Source organism: Aplidium turbinatum, chromosome 17 (assembly GCF_918807975.1).
Source record: "Aplidium turbinatum chromosome 17, kaAplTurb1.1, whole genome shotgun sequence".
Taxonomy (NCBI): domain Eukaryota; kingdom Metazoa; phylum Chordata; class Ascidiacea; order Aplousobranchia; family Polyclinidae; genus Aplidium; species Aplidium turbinatum.
The window spans coordinates 11,996,722-12,009,708 of record NC_137488.1 but is presented as its reverse complement, the minus strand read 5'-3'; the positions used below and the strand labels follow the sequence as shown (position 1 = coordinate 12,009,708).

General features: G+C 36.8%; 1 protein-coding gene across 1 annotated transcript; it reads right to left on the bottom strand.

Moving 5' to 3' along the window:
• Positions 1-2,370: 2,370 nt before the first annotated feature.
• On the bottom strand, positions 2,371-12,023 carry LOC145786500 (V-type proton ATPase subunit C 2-like). The gene is made up of 10 exons (XM_082598165.1): positions 11,734-12,023; positions 9,571-9,656; positions 6,982-7,168; positions 6,668-6,766; positions 6,237-6,305; positions 5,950-6,042; positions 5,170-5,263; positions 4,719-4,816; positions 3,323-3,452; positions 2,371-3,075 (listed from the first exon to the last, which is right to left on the bottom strand). Exons 1-10 carry the CDS (start codon positions 11,934-11,936, stop codon positions 2,980-2,982), a joined length of 1,155 nt encoding a protein of 384 aa, XP_082454291.1. The 5' UTR covers positions 11,937-12,023; the 3' UTR covers positions 2,371-2,979.
• Positions 12,024-12,987: the final 964 nt, after the last annotated feature.

Below are 12,987 nucleotides of genomic sequence, written 5' to 3'. Positions count from 1 at the left end.
ATACATAAGAATTCGAGAAAACTATCAGAGATGAATGCAACCCAACTTAGTGATAACAAACTGAGAGAATTGAAGTCAGTTAAATTCAGTTTTGACATCTTGTGCATTGAAGTACCTAGAGGGCACACTAGGGTGTTTCAAAATTTCACCACTTTTAAATTTCAAAACGAGTACCTTTTTTTCTGATGGAGTTTTGGCCGCTGATTACGAATCTGGCATTATTTTTTCATTATGACGTCATCTTGAGGGTGCCCCACGCGATTTTTCGCGTTTTTTCAATATCTCGAAAACTACTTGGGCTAGACGTATGGAATTTGTATCAAATGATGCAGAATATACAATTTCCTATCTCTACTTAAGAGTGTTTAAAGTCGTATCTGCTTCAGCAAAAAAGTTATTTGAGAAAAACACTTTTTTATTGTTTTTACATCCATTCCATATCTATAATCTTCGAGCTATATGACAATACATTGTGACGTCAATTCGGTAATTGGTAATAACAATGGTAATTGTTTGTAAATCAACGATGATAATTGTTTGTTGACAATACGGGTCTTAAGGGATAAAAACAATTTCCAATTTGAATTTAGTTGGTCAGTTTTAAATGCAGCATAAGCAGGGATATGGCATGGTTGAGATCTGTTGAGGTTAAGTCTCTGATAGTCTCGAAAAAGTTACTTGGAAATACATTACCAACGTGTAGAGAAGTTATAGAGCACTATCATTATATTCAGCAGCTTTTAATGGATACAGACACTAAATTTTTGAAGAAAACTCCAGGATTCAATGATATCAAAGATGTAGTTATGAATGACATAGTTCAACTGTGGAGAAGAGCCAGCTTGCCTGCTATCGAGTTGAGAAGTATCCATACAAAACTGAAGCAACTTATTCACAAGTTTGCTGTGGCAAGAAAACGTGCCAAGAAACTGAAACTTATTTCAATCAGCGATGGCTGGCTCGACCAGCTCTTTGATATGATCAAGTGCCGGTGTGAAATACCAGATATATTTCAAACGTATAAAGATAAGCTGATTTGTAGTTGCAGTTTTGACCACAGAGTTCCAGAAAAAGAAATTATGTTTCTGAAAGATCAAAGATCCGTTAGAAGAATGATTTTATCTTCATCCAAAGATGCACTGTTTAATATACACAAGCTGCAGAGTGTAATCAAGTTCAAGCGACGCACCACGGCGGAAGATGATATTGAGAACCCCACATCCAGTAAATTAAGAGCTACAATAAACGGAGGCCTATCCAATTCTAAAGTTATGTTCAATTCGTTGAGACCGCGCCAGTTTGATTTAAATATAAATTCTAATGAGAGCAATGATGATGTTTTGGAAGCAGAGACGAGTGATAATGTTAGGGACACGTCAACCTATTTCGACCTGGATTACCAACCTGCTCCCAAGCATCTTGCAGGAGGAAAAGCTTACCTTAAAAAACGTTCATTTTCGATCAGTACCAGTGACTGTGTTAAAGCAGACCGTCGTTTAGTGTCGATTCGCCAACAATCCGATCTGCAGCGATCAACTGTTGGAGAAAAAAATATTTCTGCTTCGCCAACAACTGTACTTCGAAAGCGCGAGCAGTGTCGACTTGAAGCTTTAAATCAATGTGAGTAAGAGCTGAAACATGCTAAAGCAATTCAATTATGCTATGATGGAATAATCATAAACAAAATGGACAGGTACATCTTTTTGGGACAATTTGTGGATACAGGAGTCAAGTGTGAAAAAGTTATAACTGTGAAAACTTTTTTGGAAGGAATTTCGGTAACTTCTCAGACCATTTTTAACTGTGTTACCGAGCAAATTTGTGAGGATACTTTAAGTAAAATATATTCAGTTATGTCAGATACTACTGCATTAAACACAGGGAAAAAATCTGGTATAAATAAGTGCCTGGCCGATTTCTTCATGGAACGGCATGGTCGAGGCATCCACACATTGGAATGCTTATTTCAGGTTAATGAAATATATTTCACTCATGTCATCTAAAAAATCGAAAATCAAAATTGTAATTGTCATATAGCTCGAAGATTATCGATATGAATATAAAAACAATAAAAAGGTGTTTTTCTCAAATTACTTTTTTTCTGAAGCAGATACGACTTTAAACTCTCGTAAGTATAGATAGGAAATCGTATATTCTGCATCATTTGATACAAATTCCATACGTCTAGCCCAAGTAGTTTTCGAGATATTGAAAAAACGCGAAAAATCGCGTGGGGCACCCTCAAGATGACGTCATAATGAAAAAATAATGCCAGATTTGTAATCAGCGGCCAAAACTCCATCAGAAAAAAAGGTACTCGTTTTGAAATTTAAAAGTGGTGAAATTTTGAAACACCCTAGGGCACAGTGCTTGAAAAATACTCGCGTCGGTTGCAGCTTTTTTTTTTTTTGAGACATGAACATTAAAAAAAATAATCTTTTGCTGATTTTCACAAGATACAGGTATTTTTGCGCATTGGTAAAGGCTCAAGCGCAAAACGTAATTAACGTTACGATTTTATAACTTAGAAAAATTTGTGTCAGTACAGGGATTGAAACCATGACGCTCTTTCTTAACATGTAGCATCGTTGCTTGCGGAAAACGTACGTATTGTTGTCTGCGTGACATCATACTGAGTTTTCTGTTCAGGTCAAGATGGCATGCAGTTGAAAGATCTGTGTAGGTAATTAACCGTACAAGTATTCCTCGTCGAGTATTTGGTGCCTGATGTTGATAGAGGCATTTGCACCAAAAGCACATTATAATATACAAGTTACCTACAGTATATATAATAAAACAAAAAAATTGCTGTTACAAATTCAAAACTATTCGAACAAGCATCCGGTATCAAATCATGTTTTATGCTTGATAGGGACAGAAAGATAAGATTTTTATATAAAAAATCTTTCATATAACGACGACGTATGCAGAACAAATGCACGAATCACAATATTGCACAATGCAGTTCGAATCTCCTAGTTAGACATGCTTTTGATCATAATCTAAAACAACCCTATAAAAAACGTAAGGATAATATTCTTGCATTCCAAGTCCTAGCCCAGGCACGGAGTCTTCCTGCAAAAAGAAACACAATCTCGGTTGAAAACTTATTTGCAAAATATTTTCTTTTTACATTGATTCAACATCTGCAAACGACTGATTTTGCACTGGGAAGCTGTAGGTTCATTTAAAACCACATGATGTTCTATGTTCTAGTGTTCCTCGGGACGGTATTGAAGAACTAATGAACGTGGAGTGGCAAGGTGTAAATAGGTATCATTTTCCAAGGTATAGTCAGTTACTAGTCAGTCAGTCACGTTACCTCGGTCACTCCTGTCAGCCCAGAGCTATCAAGGTTGCTGTAGAGGTTATTGAGCACCTCCCGAAGTTTTTTGTGCGCCTTCTTTTGAGGTGCCAACACAACGGCTTGAAAATTGACAGGCAACCCGTACCTGGAGTTAAAATAATTTCAGATATAAGTTGATAAGATATTAGAATTGTGTAACAATTTTTATGAACAAATTGAGCTTTTATTTTAACAATATAATTTCCACACAAGATTTCAACAGTGATAAATCAGATGACATCGGTGGGCTTTATGATAAACCAAGCTACTAACCAGTATTTGCTACCGTTTATAGGAAAGACTAGCCAGTGCACATGGTCTTGATGTAATCATAGGTACCAATTGCGGAAAAATGAGCCAAATTAAATACTGACTCGTCAAATTGCTTGCTTGGACTGCATACATGCTTGCACGTCTGTCTTACGTAACAACGTACATACTACTGTATATTAGGATGCATTATTTCCTCCACATTTTGGAAATTCAATTTGTGCCATTGAGTAATGGTGACCATTCCAGGTCAGATTCAATCAAAAAATATGGGGGTCACCAAACCTCCGCAACCACCACATCCCCAGCTCCCTGAATTGGGTTTAGTAAAATCGCTATAACTTAAAAACTAAACAAGATAACCGCATAGTGTTAGGCATCAAATTTATTACAACTACTAGATTTAGTTTAAATATGCACAGAAAATGATGTTTCTAAAATTTTCTACATACTTTGTACACAAAAAGTGTAAGAAATGCTATAGAAATCAATAACGACATTAAAACTTTGCCATACCAAAATTGTCAGCGAAAATAACTGCAAACTGCATCAATCTTGCACTATTGGGCATGTCACATTCCCTTCTCTTCATCGCTTGAATAGTATTTTTCCAGTTTTATCGGTGTATTTTTATGATTAATATCTAGTCTTCAGCCAAATATATTCCTCACTTAAAACATTTACAAACAACAACGATGATTTTAATTTTTCTTGTTTTATCTATGCATTGTTGACTTTTGTTTCTGTAGTTCTTTTTTTACTATGTCCTACGTCTTTTCTTAATGCCCACTCCATCACTTTCTTTAGGACTCTGTAAATACCCCTCTCGAAACCCACGTAGGAGGGTCCGGTGACCTCCATATTCTTTTTAGTTGAATCTGACCTGGAAAGGTCCTCATTTCTAAATGGCACAGGTTGAATTTCCAAAATGAGGAGGAAATGATGCACCCAACTGTGTATACACTACAGTATCTCGTAGCTAAAGAAATACAACATAAATATCATTGTTTTGAATAAATCGTCGCAATACAACTACAAGCATTACGTTAACAATGAGTCCGATGTATTTCCTTCAAGAAATCAAATATTGAAAATAAATCACCTGAGAACCGATTCAACAAAAACTCGGAGAGCTTTGATGTGTATCAGTGCAGTGAAGACTTCACTGAAATTGACTTTCAGCCACCGCAACAAAGGACCCTGCATTTAACATACATACGTTGAATCAATATCATATAAAATATTTAATTAAACAGCTGGGCCTTGCACAACACCTACTAGACAGCAAAATCGGTCGTTTTTACATGGATTCAACGTCTGCAGACGTTGAATCAATGTAAAAAGGATGGATTTTGTTGCTGGAGTAGTCAATCATTACTCGTCTGGTGGAGGCGCACTGACTCGCGATACGAACAATGATTGCTGGAGTCTGTTGACGTTGCAATATATTTTACCCGGTTTGTAGGAAAAACGGAAGTACTGCAGTAGTAAGAAAAAAAGAAGAAACATAATACATTAAAGACCTCTGGATCAAAGCGTTGTTATGTCATTACCAGCATTTTTTTCTTATCGGAAGAAAGTTTGTTGATTTCATCTTTGTCGTTGTGCATTTCCTGTTCATTGTACTGAAACTCTCGGAAGAAGAACCTACAAGAACAGTAAGTAACCTTCCTTTCCTGCGAGTTCTGAGCGTACTTTGGTCAACAAAACCACTTGGCAGATAACAAATAAATATATCACAAATAGTAAATTTAATTTTACAAACAGGCAAAACAGATCAAGTCGGATGAAACTCCGCTTGTTGATGAACCAGTAATGTGTCTTGAGTATTGAAATCTGCCGAACTAACACTGTAAAATTAATTATACTGCAGAAGCATTAAATATAACATCGCCCTTAACATGCAGATTACTATGACTTCAAGAGACAATTTTACCCGTCAATTAAAGTGTATCAAATTAATTTTTATACAACTCTTTTTTTTATATCATGAAATTCAGATTCTATTCATTTAAGTCGAAAGGCATTGACTTTAAAGGTAGATGGAAAGAGGAAACGGGAACGTCCAAAAAAAACACGTGAAGAATGAGGCAGACAAAGTCGGACTAAAGAAAGACGATGCGATGGGCGGAATGAAATGGATAATGGGAGTGAAGATAATCGCTGCAAGGAAAAAATCGGCCACCTCCACACAGAATGGCCCGTTTCGGCGAGTGTGAACTCCCGTTGAGAAAATCTCAAGCCACAAGGCTGCTAGAAGTCCCTGGCAAACTATTCTCACGCAGTGCTGCAATGCTGCATCATTGCAAACTGGATTAGCTTCCTTAACTTACTTGTTCTCGCTGCACTTGTGCTTAAACTCTTCAAAAACTTTACGAAAGATAGTGACGGAATATAAAGCGTACTCCTCATCTTTGTGAAGCAATCTGAAAAATACACAAAGCTTTTATCAACTACCAAATGAAACTGAGAGCTTTTGTTTGTAGATCGGCCCAACACTGCTGATGAATAAGTCTAGCTAATTGCTTATAAAGGTTTAAAAGGATATAACAATTTGTTGCAACAATGCAATGGAAAACATTTTTCATTGACGAAACCCTTTTTGTTAATTTTCTGTTACCTTGCAGAGCGTGGGGCAACATGTTCGGTGAGTTGCTCATACTTTGCTTCCCAGTCACTGACCATGTTTCTGAAATAAGAAAATTCATGACCATGGTTAATATGTGTATTGATTGGATGAATCTTTATCTTGGGACCGAAAAAGACTCTTTGGAAGCTTGCGAAGGCATTGAATCACTGAAGCCAGCTTGGTCTTTAAAACAGACAAATTAAGTTTCTGCTTTGAGTTAAAGCGTTTTGCTCAAGTACACACCTCAAGAGTGCACCATCAATACTTGATTTAACTGTTTCTTTGTTTGCACAATCTAGTGCATATCCAACTGAGTGATCAGGGCAGCACACCAACATATCTACTATAACCGGATGTGTGGTGAAAGCATTGTAATCTACAAGAGTCAAAAACCCAATGTCTATAATGCAACAATATCATACAATGAAACAGCAACAAGGACTGTCTGCAAATATTCAGAGTCATGTATGAAATCATCCTTCTTGACAACTTCAGCCAAATTTCGCACCAGTACACTCCCACTGCAAATTTAAATACAAATGATTCAATTGAAAATACAATATGTGAGTTACAAAAATGTGATTATGCAAAAAATGCCATGGCTTATATTATGTGAAAATAGCAAAAAAAAATTTTTTAAACTTTATTTTATGGAGATAACAGCAAATCTATTCACAAAAACTTTCCCCACTGAGGTAACAGAACTTTATAAATTAATTACGTCTGAAGAAATCACCTTGCTTTTCTTTTCATGTTCTGCAGGTTAGACTTAAGATTGTTGTAAGATTGAGACTTCACTCGTAGGTCAGAATCAACTTGAGTGAGCAATTTGGAAAGAATTTCAGATAAACTTTTCAAAGATTGTTTTATAGGATATTTTGCCATACTCCACTGAAAATGATGCATATAGTTTGCCATAGTCACTGCAACAGAAATAAATAATACTCTATTGAAAGTATGCTTTTAATTGAATCCTAACCTCCACAAAATCACAATATTGTTAGAAGTATTCATAAATAATGGAAAGACATTGACAAAAATAATAACACTTGGAGTTTACACTATGTATAATAAATTTGTATTGCCTACTCTGAGAACAAGTATTTAATTCATCTATGTTGGTCTGGGTTTTTTTCAGTCATGGATAGATTTTTAGCAAAATTTCCTAAAAATTGAAGTGAATTGGGTCAAAATGTACAAAAAAAGTATGTACGATTTTAGTGATTGCAAAGAAAGCTTCTTGTGCCACTCCACAATTTTTTTTTTTGTCAATTGGATATAAAAGACATAGGCTTAATGTTTAGATGTGGATCCAATGTCTCATTATATGTGATAACGCAAATACAAAAGCAGGCCTCGAAATTCGTTTTTGTTGACGGCGGACAAACGTGTCCGGTCTGAGCAGCTATCTCGGCGGACAAATTAAGTCTCACGGCGGACACGCCAGTTTTAGCGTCAATCGTCATGCTTAATCACTTCTTCTTGATAATTCTTCGCCATTCGAGAATTATAGCTACGGTTTAGAAGGCTTTTTAAAATTTCAGCGAAGTCACTCTGAAAGGCTTTCATCAGACCAACGACGTGCGCTTGAACAGTCAAAGTGCCGTGTATCTGCTTAAGCCGCATGACTGATTAACTTCCACCGAACGAGGTCGTGTGGCTTCTTGCGTCACAATGCTCTGGGCACGAGTCAGAAAACTTTTACACTAACGCCACTATTTTCTGCTGTGCAAAGTTTCATTGGGCTTTTTTCTTTAGGTTTATTTTTGCGTGTCACGTGAACGAAACTGAATTTTCTCACTGTAATACCAAAACTTAACAATTTTGCTGCATCTTGCTGTAGTAGCATATTTATATAATCTCATTTTGTACCAAATCTTTCCTTATCCATATTACTCGGAGATCAAAGCCAGACATTGTGACGTAAAACTTGAAATCAGTTGTGCGTAATTAGTGTAGAAGTACCGGTATTCCCACCGATTCTTAGTGAAAAATTCGACTTTGTTATGCTGCCTCAATGTCATCAATCGTTGAGGCAATGTAAAAATAGAAAAGTTTTCCTGCTTGAATGGAAGCTAAGGGATACAGTATTCACATTTTCTAGATGAGCGTTAGAATGCGCGAAAAATTATATTCTCGCAATAATTGTTCGTGCTATGCAATGACGATTTGTATCGCTAGTTCCTGTGTTATTTCTCAGTGGACAAATATGACCGATCTAGATGGTACTTCTCGTGGACATCACATGCTGTGACGGCGGACATGACCGCTGTGAATTTCGAGGCCTGCAAAAGTAACTCTTCCCAAAATTACTGCCATGGTGGTAGTGCTTCCATATGTGACGCAATGTTGCATTGCCTTGGAAAACTCGAACTGCTTGTAGAGATTGATTGGTTCATTTTATCAATCAGGAGATTATCTCAGCATGTTACTTTATATCATCAACTTTTGAGCTGGTGGTCAACCCTTTCAAATCTTATCGACTAGACCTTGATAAACAACCAAGCATCCCTTTGTACGATCTTATTGCTTGTGATAAATGCAAACATGAAAGTAACACTGTCAAAATCTTAAACTTTCTAAAAATGGCCTCTGTACTTTCAAAGGATAAGTTTTGAGGTCAAATGCTGCACCACACGAAACGTTTAAATATGACTCAGCACAGTAATGGCACAGTAGTGTCAGGCGACAATGTGAGCAATGAAACTGTTGAAGAGTTGAATCAGTTTGTAATTTACCATTAGAGCATGACATGTTTTTTGTTTGGTCATTCTTACTTGTTTGTATTTCGTTGTACTGTATTTTTGGTTTGTATTATTTTGGAACGTGTATTAGCGCGCAATAGAAGGTGTCTTGCGGCCAGATGTTGCAACGTTGAGTCTCGCTGGTGAATGTTGGAAAAATGTTTGTCTGTTCTAACTTTTCTAAGATAAAACATACCAACGTTTCTCAGCAAAACTTGGTTTGTGTAAGATAGTTGAAAGGACATATTTTTATCACAAAAAATAACCCAGTTTAATAAAAAATGACCGAATTTGTTAAGTCATTTCGGACAAATGACTAAACAGTCTCAGCAAAAAAAAAACCAGATGCTAGTGTGATATGGTATATGTATGTGCAATTGTGCATTTCATAAAAAGGCTAAAGTCATGAACAGTTATTAACAGAAAGCTGTCACTGTATGATTAAAAACGCAAAACAAATTTAAAACCAGGAGCATTGCAGACAGATAATCTTGCTGAACAGAATAAAACAAATGTATAAAAGGAGTGTTTGATTAAGGAAGCACAACAAAGTCCTTTCAACTAAGTTGATGCATGCTTACCGTCACCAGCCATCAAGCTGTTAGTAATCGTTTGCTGTTGATCCTCCAGTATTTCAACCATATATGATGCAACCTTTCTGCAAACACTGCAAAGAAATTTATTTCAATATAAACAAGTACACTGTGATGCTTTCAGATTTTTTTCCATGCATTGTGCAGGCAGACATTTGCAAGGCAGTGAGGGCAAAGTTTTTCTGCCCACGACATCACTACTGAAAACAAAATAAAAACTATCTATTGGGCAAAAACTTTTTGTGGCACAACATTTTTTGTAAAAACTACTTGAAACCAAAGTTTTTTCCTGACAAAATTTATTGGGGCAAATTTTGACTTAACCAAGACCTAAAAAAAGTTTCTAAGAAGTGCAATTTGCTTTTCCATCTGATAAAAAATTTTTTTCAGTTCTTTTGCATTATAAAACAAACATGTTGCATAAAAAATTGTACGTACGGCCAATGCATATGCACAATAAAAGCACAGAGGATATACAATGTTTTGCAGTGGACAGCTTTCTGTATGCCGTCATACAGTAAATACAGGCTCCATTTCTTTTTATATGGTGCTGTATTCTTTCAAGCAAAATGAAAAACTGTATTCATTGCAGATCTGCATTGCTCATCACTCATCAGCACTTGATCAAGCAGACAATGTCACTGTAGCCAGTGTTGTACGCGTCAATAAAATAAATTGACGACGTCAGCGCGAATTGCCTAAAAACTTCACAGCGTAAAGTACTGCATCAGCACTTAACAAAATTGATGGCGTCAGCGCTAATTTCTAGCGCTATTTTAGCCAGGGTCTCACAAAACAGAAGTATTTCAACCAAGTTTAGGCTAAAAATAGCTATAAATAAAGAGTAGGTATTACGTTTTGAGACTGTATTGTAAATAGCTGCTTAGTCTATTAGTTATTTCCTTGTAGAAACGCAAGTATTTCAAAACGTTTGTCTGACAATCCGCTGCGTTTGGGACGCATTATGTCCTTTCCAAGTGAAAACATACGTTCCACAGCAGCGCTGGATGGTATTGGTGTGTTGTATTTCAAAAAAAAGTCTTGAAAATGTTTACTCGGAAAGGTATCACTGTTCCAAGTGTGCTGTGATGGTTTAGCATAGCCTATATAAATCTTTTAACGAGATCTACTGCACCAACATTGCTCTTTTCAGGGGCATAGAGCTCTTGAAATAAAGTATCTTCAACCCCCTCGCTGACATTCATTCATTTTTCACTTTCTCTCTTTGATACCTCGTTCTCGATACTGCTCACCATACGATATGAGTGATCACCATTTGGCGAACTTCTTCCGCTTGTATTCCAGGTAGCCATTCCAACCAACGCGAAAGCCGGTAATTCAGATGAGTCGCGCTGACCAGAATACATTGTGAAACTCGCATCGTGAAACAAAATTTTCCATAAAAACAAAGAATGACGAATAGCTCGTGACGCTTAAAATTGGCAAAATAGTTGACGGCGCTATCACTTCCGTCAACTAAAAAATAAATTGATGATGCTAGCCTCAGCGTCAACAAAAAGTTGACGATGTCAATGTACAACACTGAAGGTAGCTGTATAAAGGCACAGCTGAGACAGAAAATAATGATAAATAACATGAAATAGGCTACATAAAAAAATAATAAAAAAAAACAAAAAAAACAGCCATCCAAAACCTTATGAGAACGGTTGTGACACCTAGGTAAATGAAGTTAATATCATTAGGATAGTTTTGGTTAAATAAGACTAGAAAAATAGCTTATACATGTTTGTTTGTTTGTTTTTGTTTTTTCATATCTTCATCCTGCATTGCAGGAAAGCGGACTTGAGTGCTACCAGTATGCATCGGTGTACGCCTTCCGACGTACACCTGACCCACGCTGCAGCCGACGGCAATGTCTGTTTCCGGTTGTCTACTCTACTTATGACTTAAATTTGGTACTACCCATTACTCGAAATCGATCACTGGGTAGAGGCAATTATCGTAAAGTTTCTTGCCCAGAGAAACAACAGCAAGTGCGGGTGGCTGGAGTCGAACATGCAGGCTCTCGACTGCGAGCCCAACGCGCTAACCACTCGGCCACTGCTGCAATTGTCTTATGGCTTACGATATGCTTAACAACATAGCACATTGTGAATTTAAGTGATTACAAAAGTCTATCAATCTCAGTACCTGTCAGCATAGATATCAAGCTTTCCCAATTCATCAGACAAGCCTATCAATGAATCTAAAGTTCCCACTTTTAGGTCAGGAATATTGAACTTGTAATTTTGTGTGAGATTAGGCATTCCTGGCCCACAGGTAGCCTTGTTCAATCGCTCCCATGTTTGTTGAGGAGTTTTATCACCAGGAGCGCTTATGATCCAATACTCCATTTTGCAGATCTAAAAAACCTTGCGCAACTTTCTGTGATAGTTCAATTCAAGATTTCCGACCAGTCACCAGATTCCAGAAGCAGATCAGTGAAATCACCGTCATTCTGGCAGAATAGTTTTTCCGCTTTCCGCCTAAAAAAGTCATCCGTGAATAAGTGCGAGGCATAAAATGCGACCTGACATAGCTTCGAAAAACCTTAAATAAAACAATAACTCGCAACACGTGCCACTTAAATTTTACATGCATCGGATTCAGTATTAAATTACCTTTCCAGGGATGTGCACCAATAGGTGGGCATTTGGAAGGAACTCCCAGCAGAACGCTTCAAAGATGGAAGATATATTTACGATAAACATTAAAACAATACGATGTTTGCATAATGGACACCACTTCAAACATCTTCAAATAGAACTATAATCCGCAACACGTGCCACTTAAATTTTGCATGCATCGGATTTAGTATTGAATTACCTTTCCAGGGATGTGCATCAATAGGTGGGCATTTGGAAGGAACTCCCAGCAGAACGCTTCAAAGATGGAGGATATATTTACGATAAACATTAAAATAATATGATTTTTGCATAATTGACACCTCTTCAAACATCTTGAAATAAAACTTTAATCCGCAACACGTGCCACTTAAATTTTGCATGCATCGGATTTAGTATTGAATTACCTTTCCAGGGATGTGCATCAATAGGTGGGCATTTGGAAGGAACTCCCAGCAGAACGCTCCAAAGATGGAGGATATATTTACGATAAACATTAAAATAATACGATTTTTGCATAATAGACACCACTTCAAACATCTTCGAATAGAACTATAATCCGCAACACGTGCCACTTAAATTTTGCATGCATCGGATTCAGTATTAAATTACCTTTCCAGGGATGTGCACCAATAGGTGGGCATTTGGAAGGAACTCCCAGCAGAACGCTTCAAAGATGGAGGATATATTTATGATAAACATTAAAATAATATGATTTTTGCATAATAGACACCTCTTCAAACATCTTGAAATAAAACTTTAATCCGCAACACGTGCCACT

Coding starts and splice junctions, on each gene's coding strand:
- LOC145786500 (XM_082598165.1), bottom strand. CDS start 11,936: ATGGAGTATTGGATCATAAGCGCTCCTGGTGATAAAACTCCTCAACAA. Junction 7,169..9,570: donor CAGCTTGATGGCTGGTGACG/GTAAGCATGCAT, acceptor TTTCTGTTGCAG/TGACTATGGCAAACTATATG. Junction 6,043..6,236: donor GTTGCCCCACGCTCTGCAAG/GTAACAGAAAAT, acceptor TGTATTTTTCAG/ATTGCTTCACAAAGATGAGG.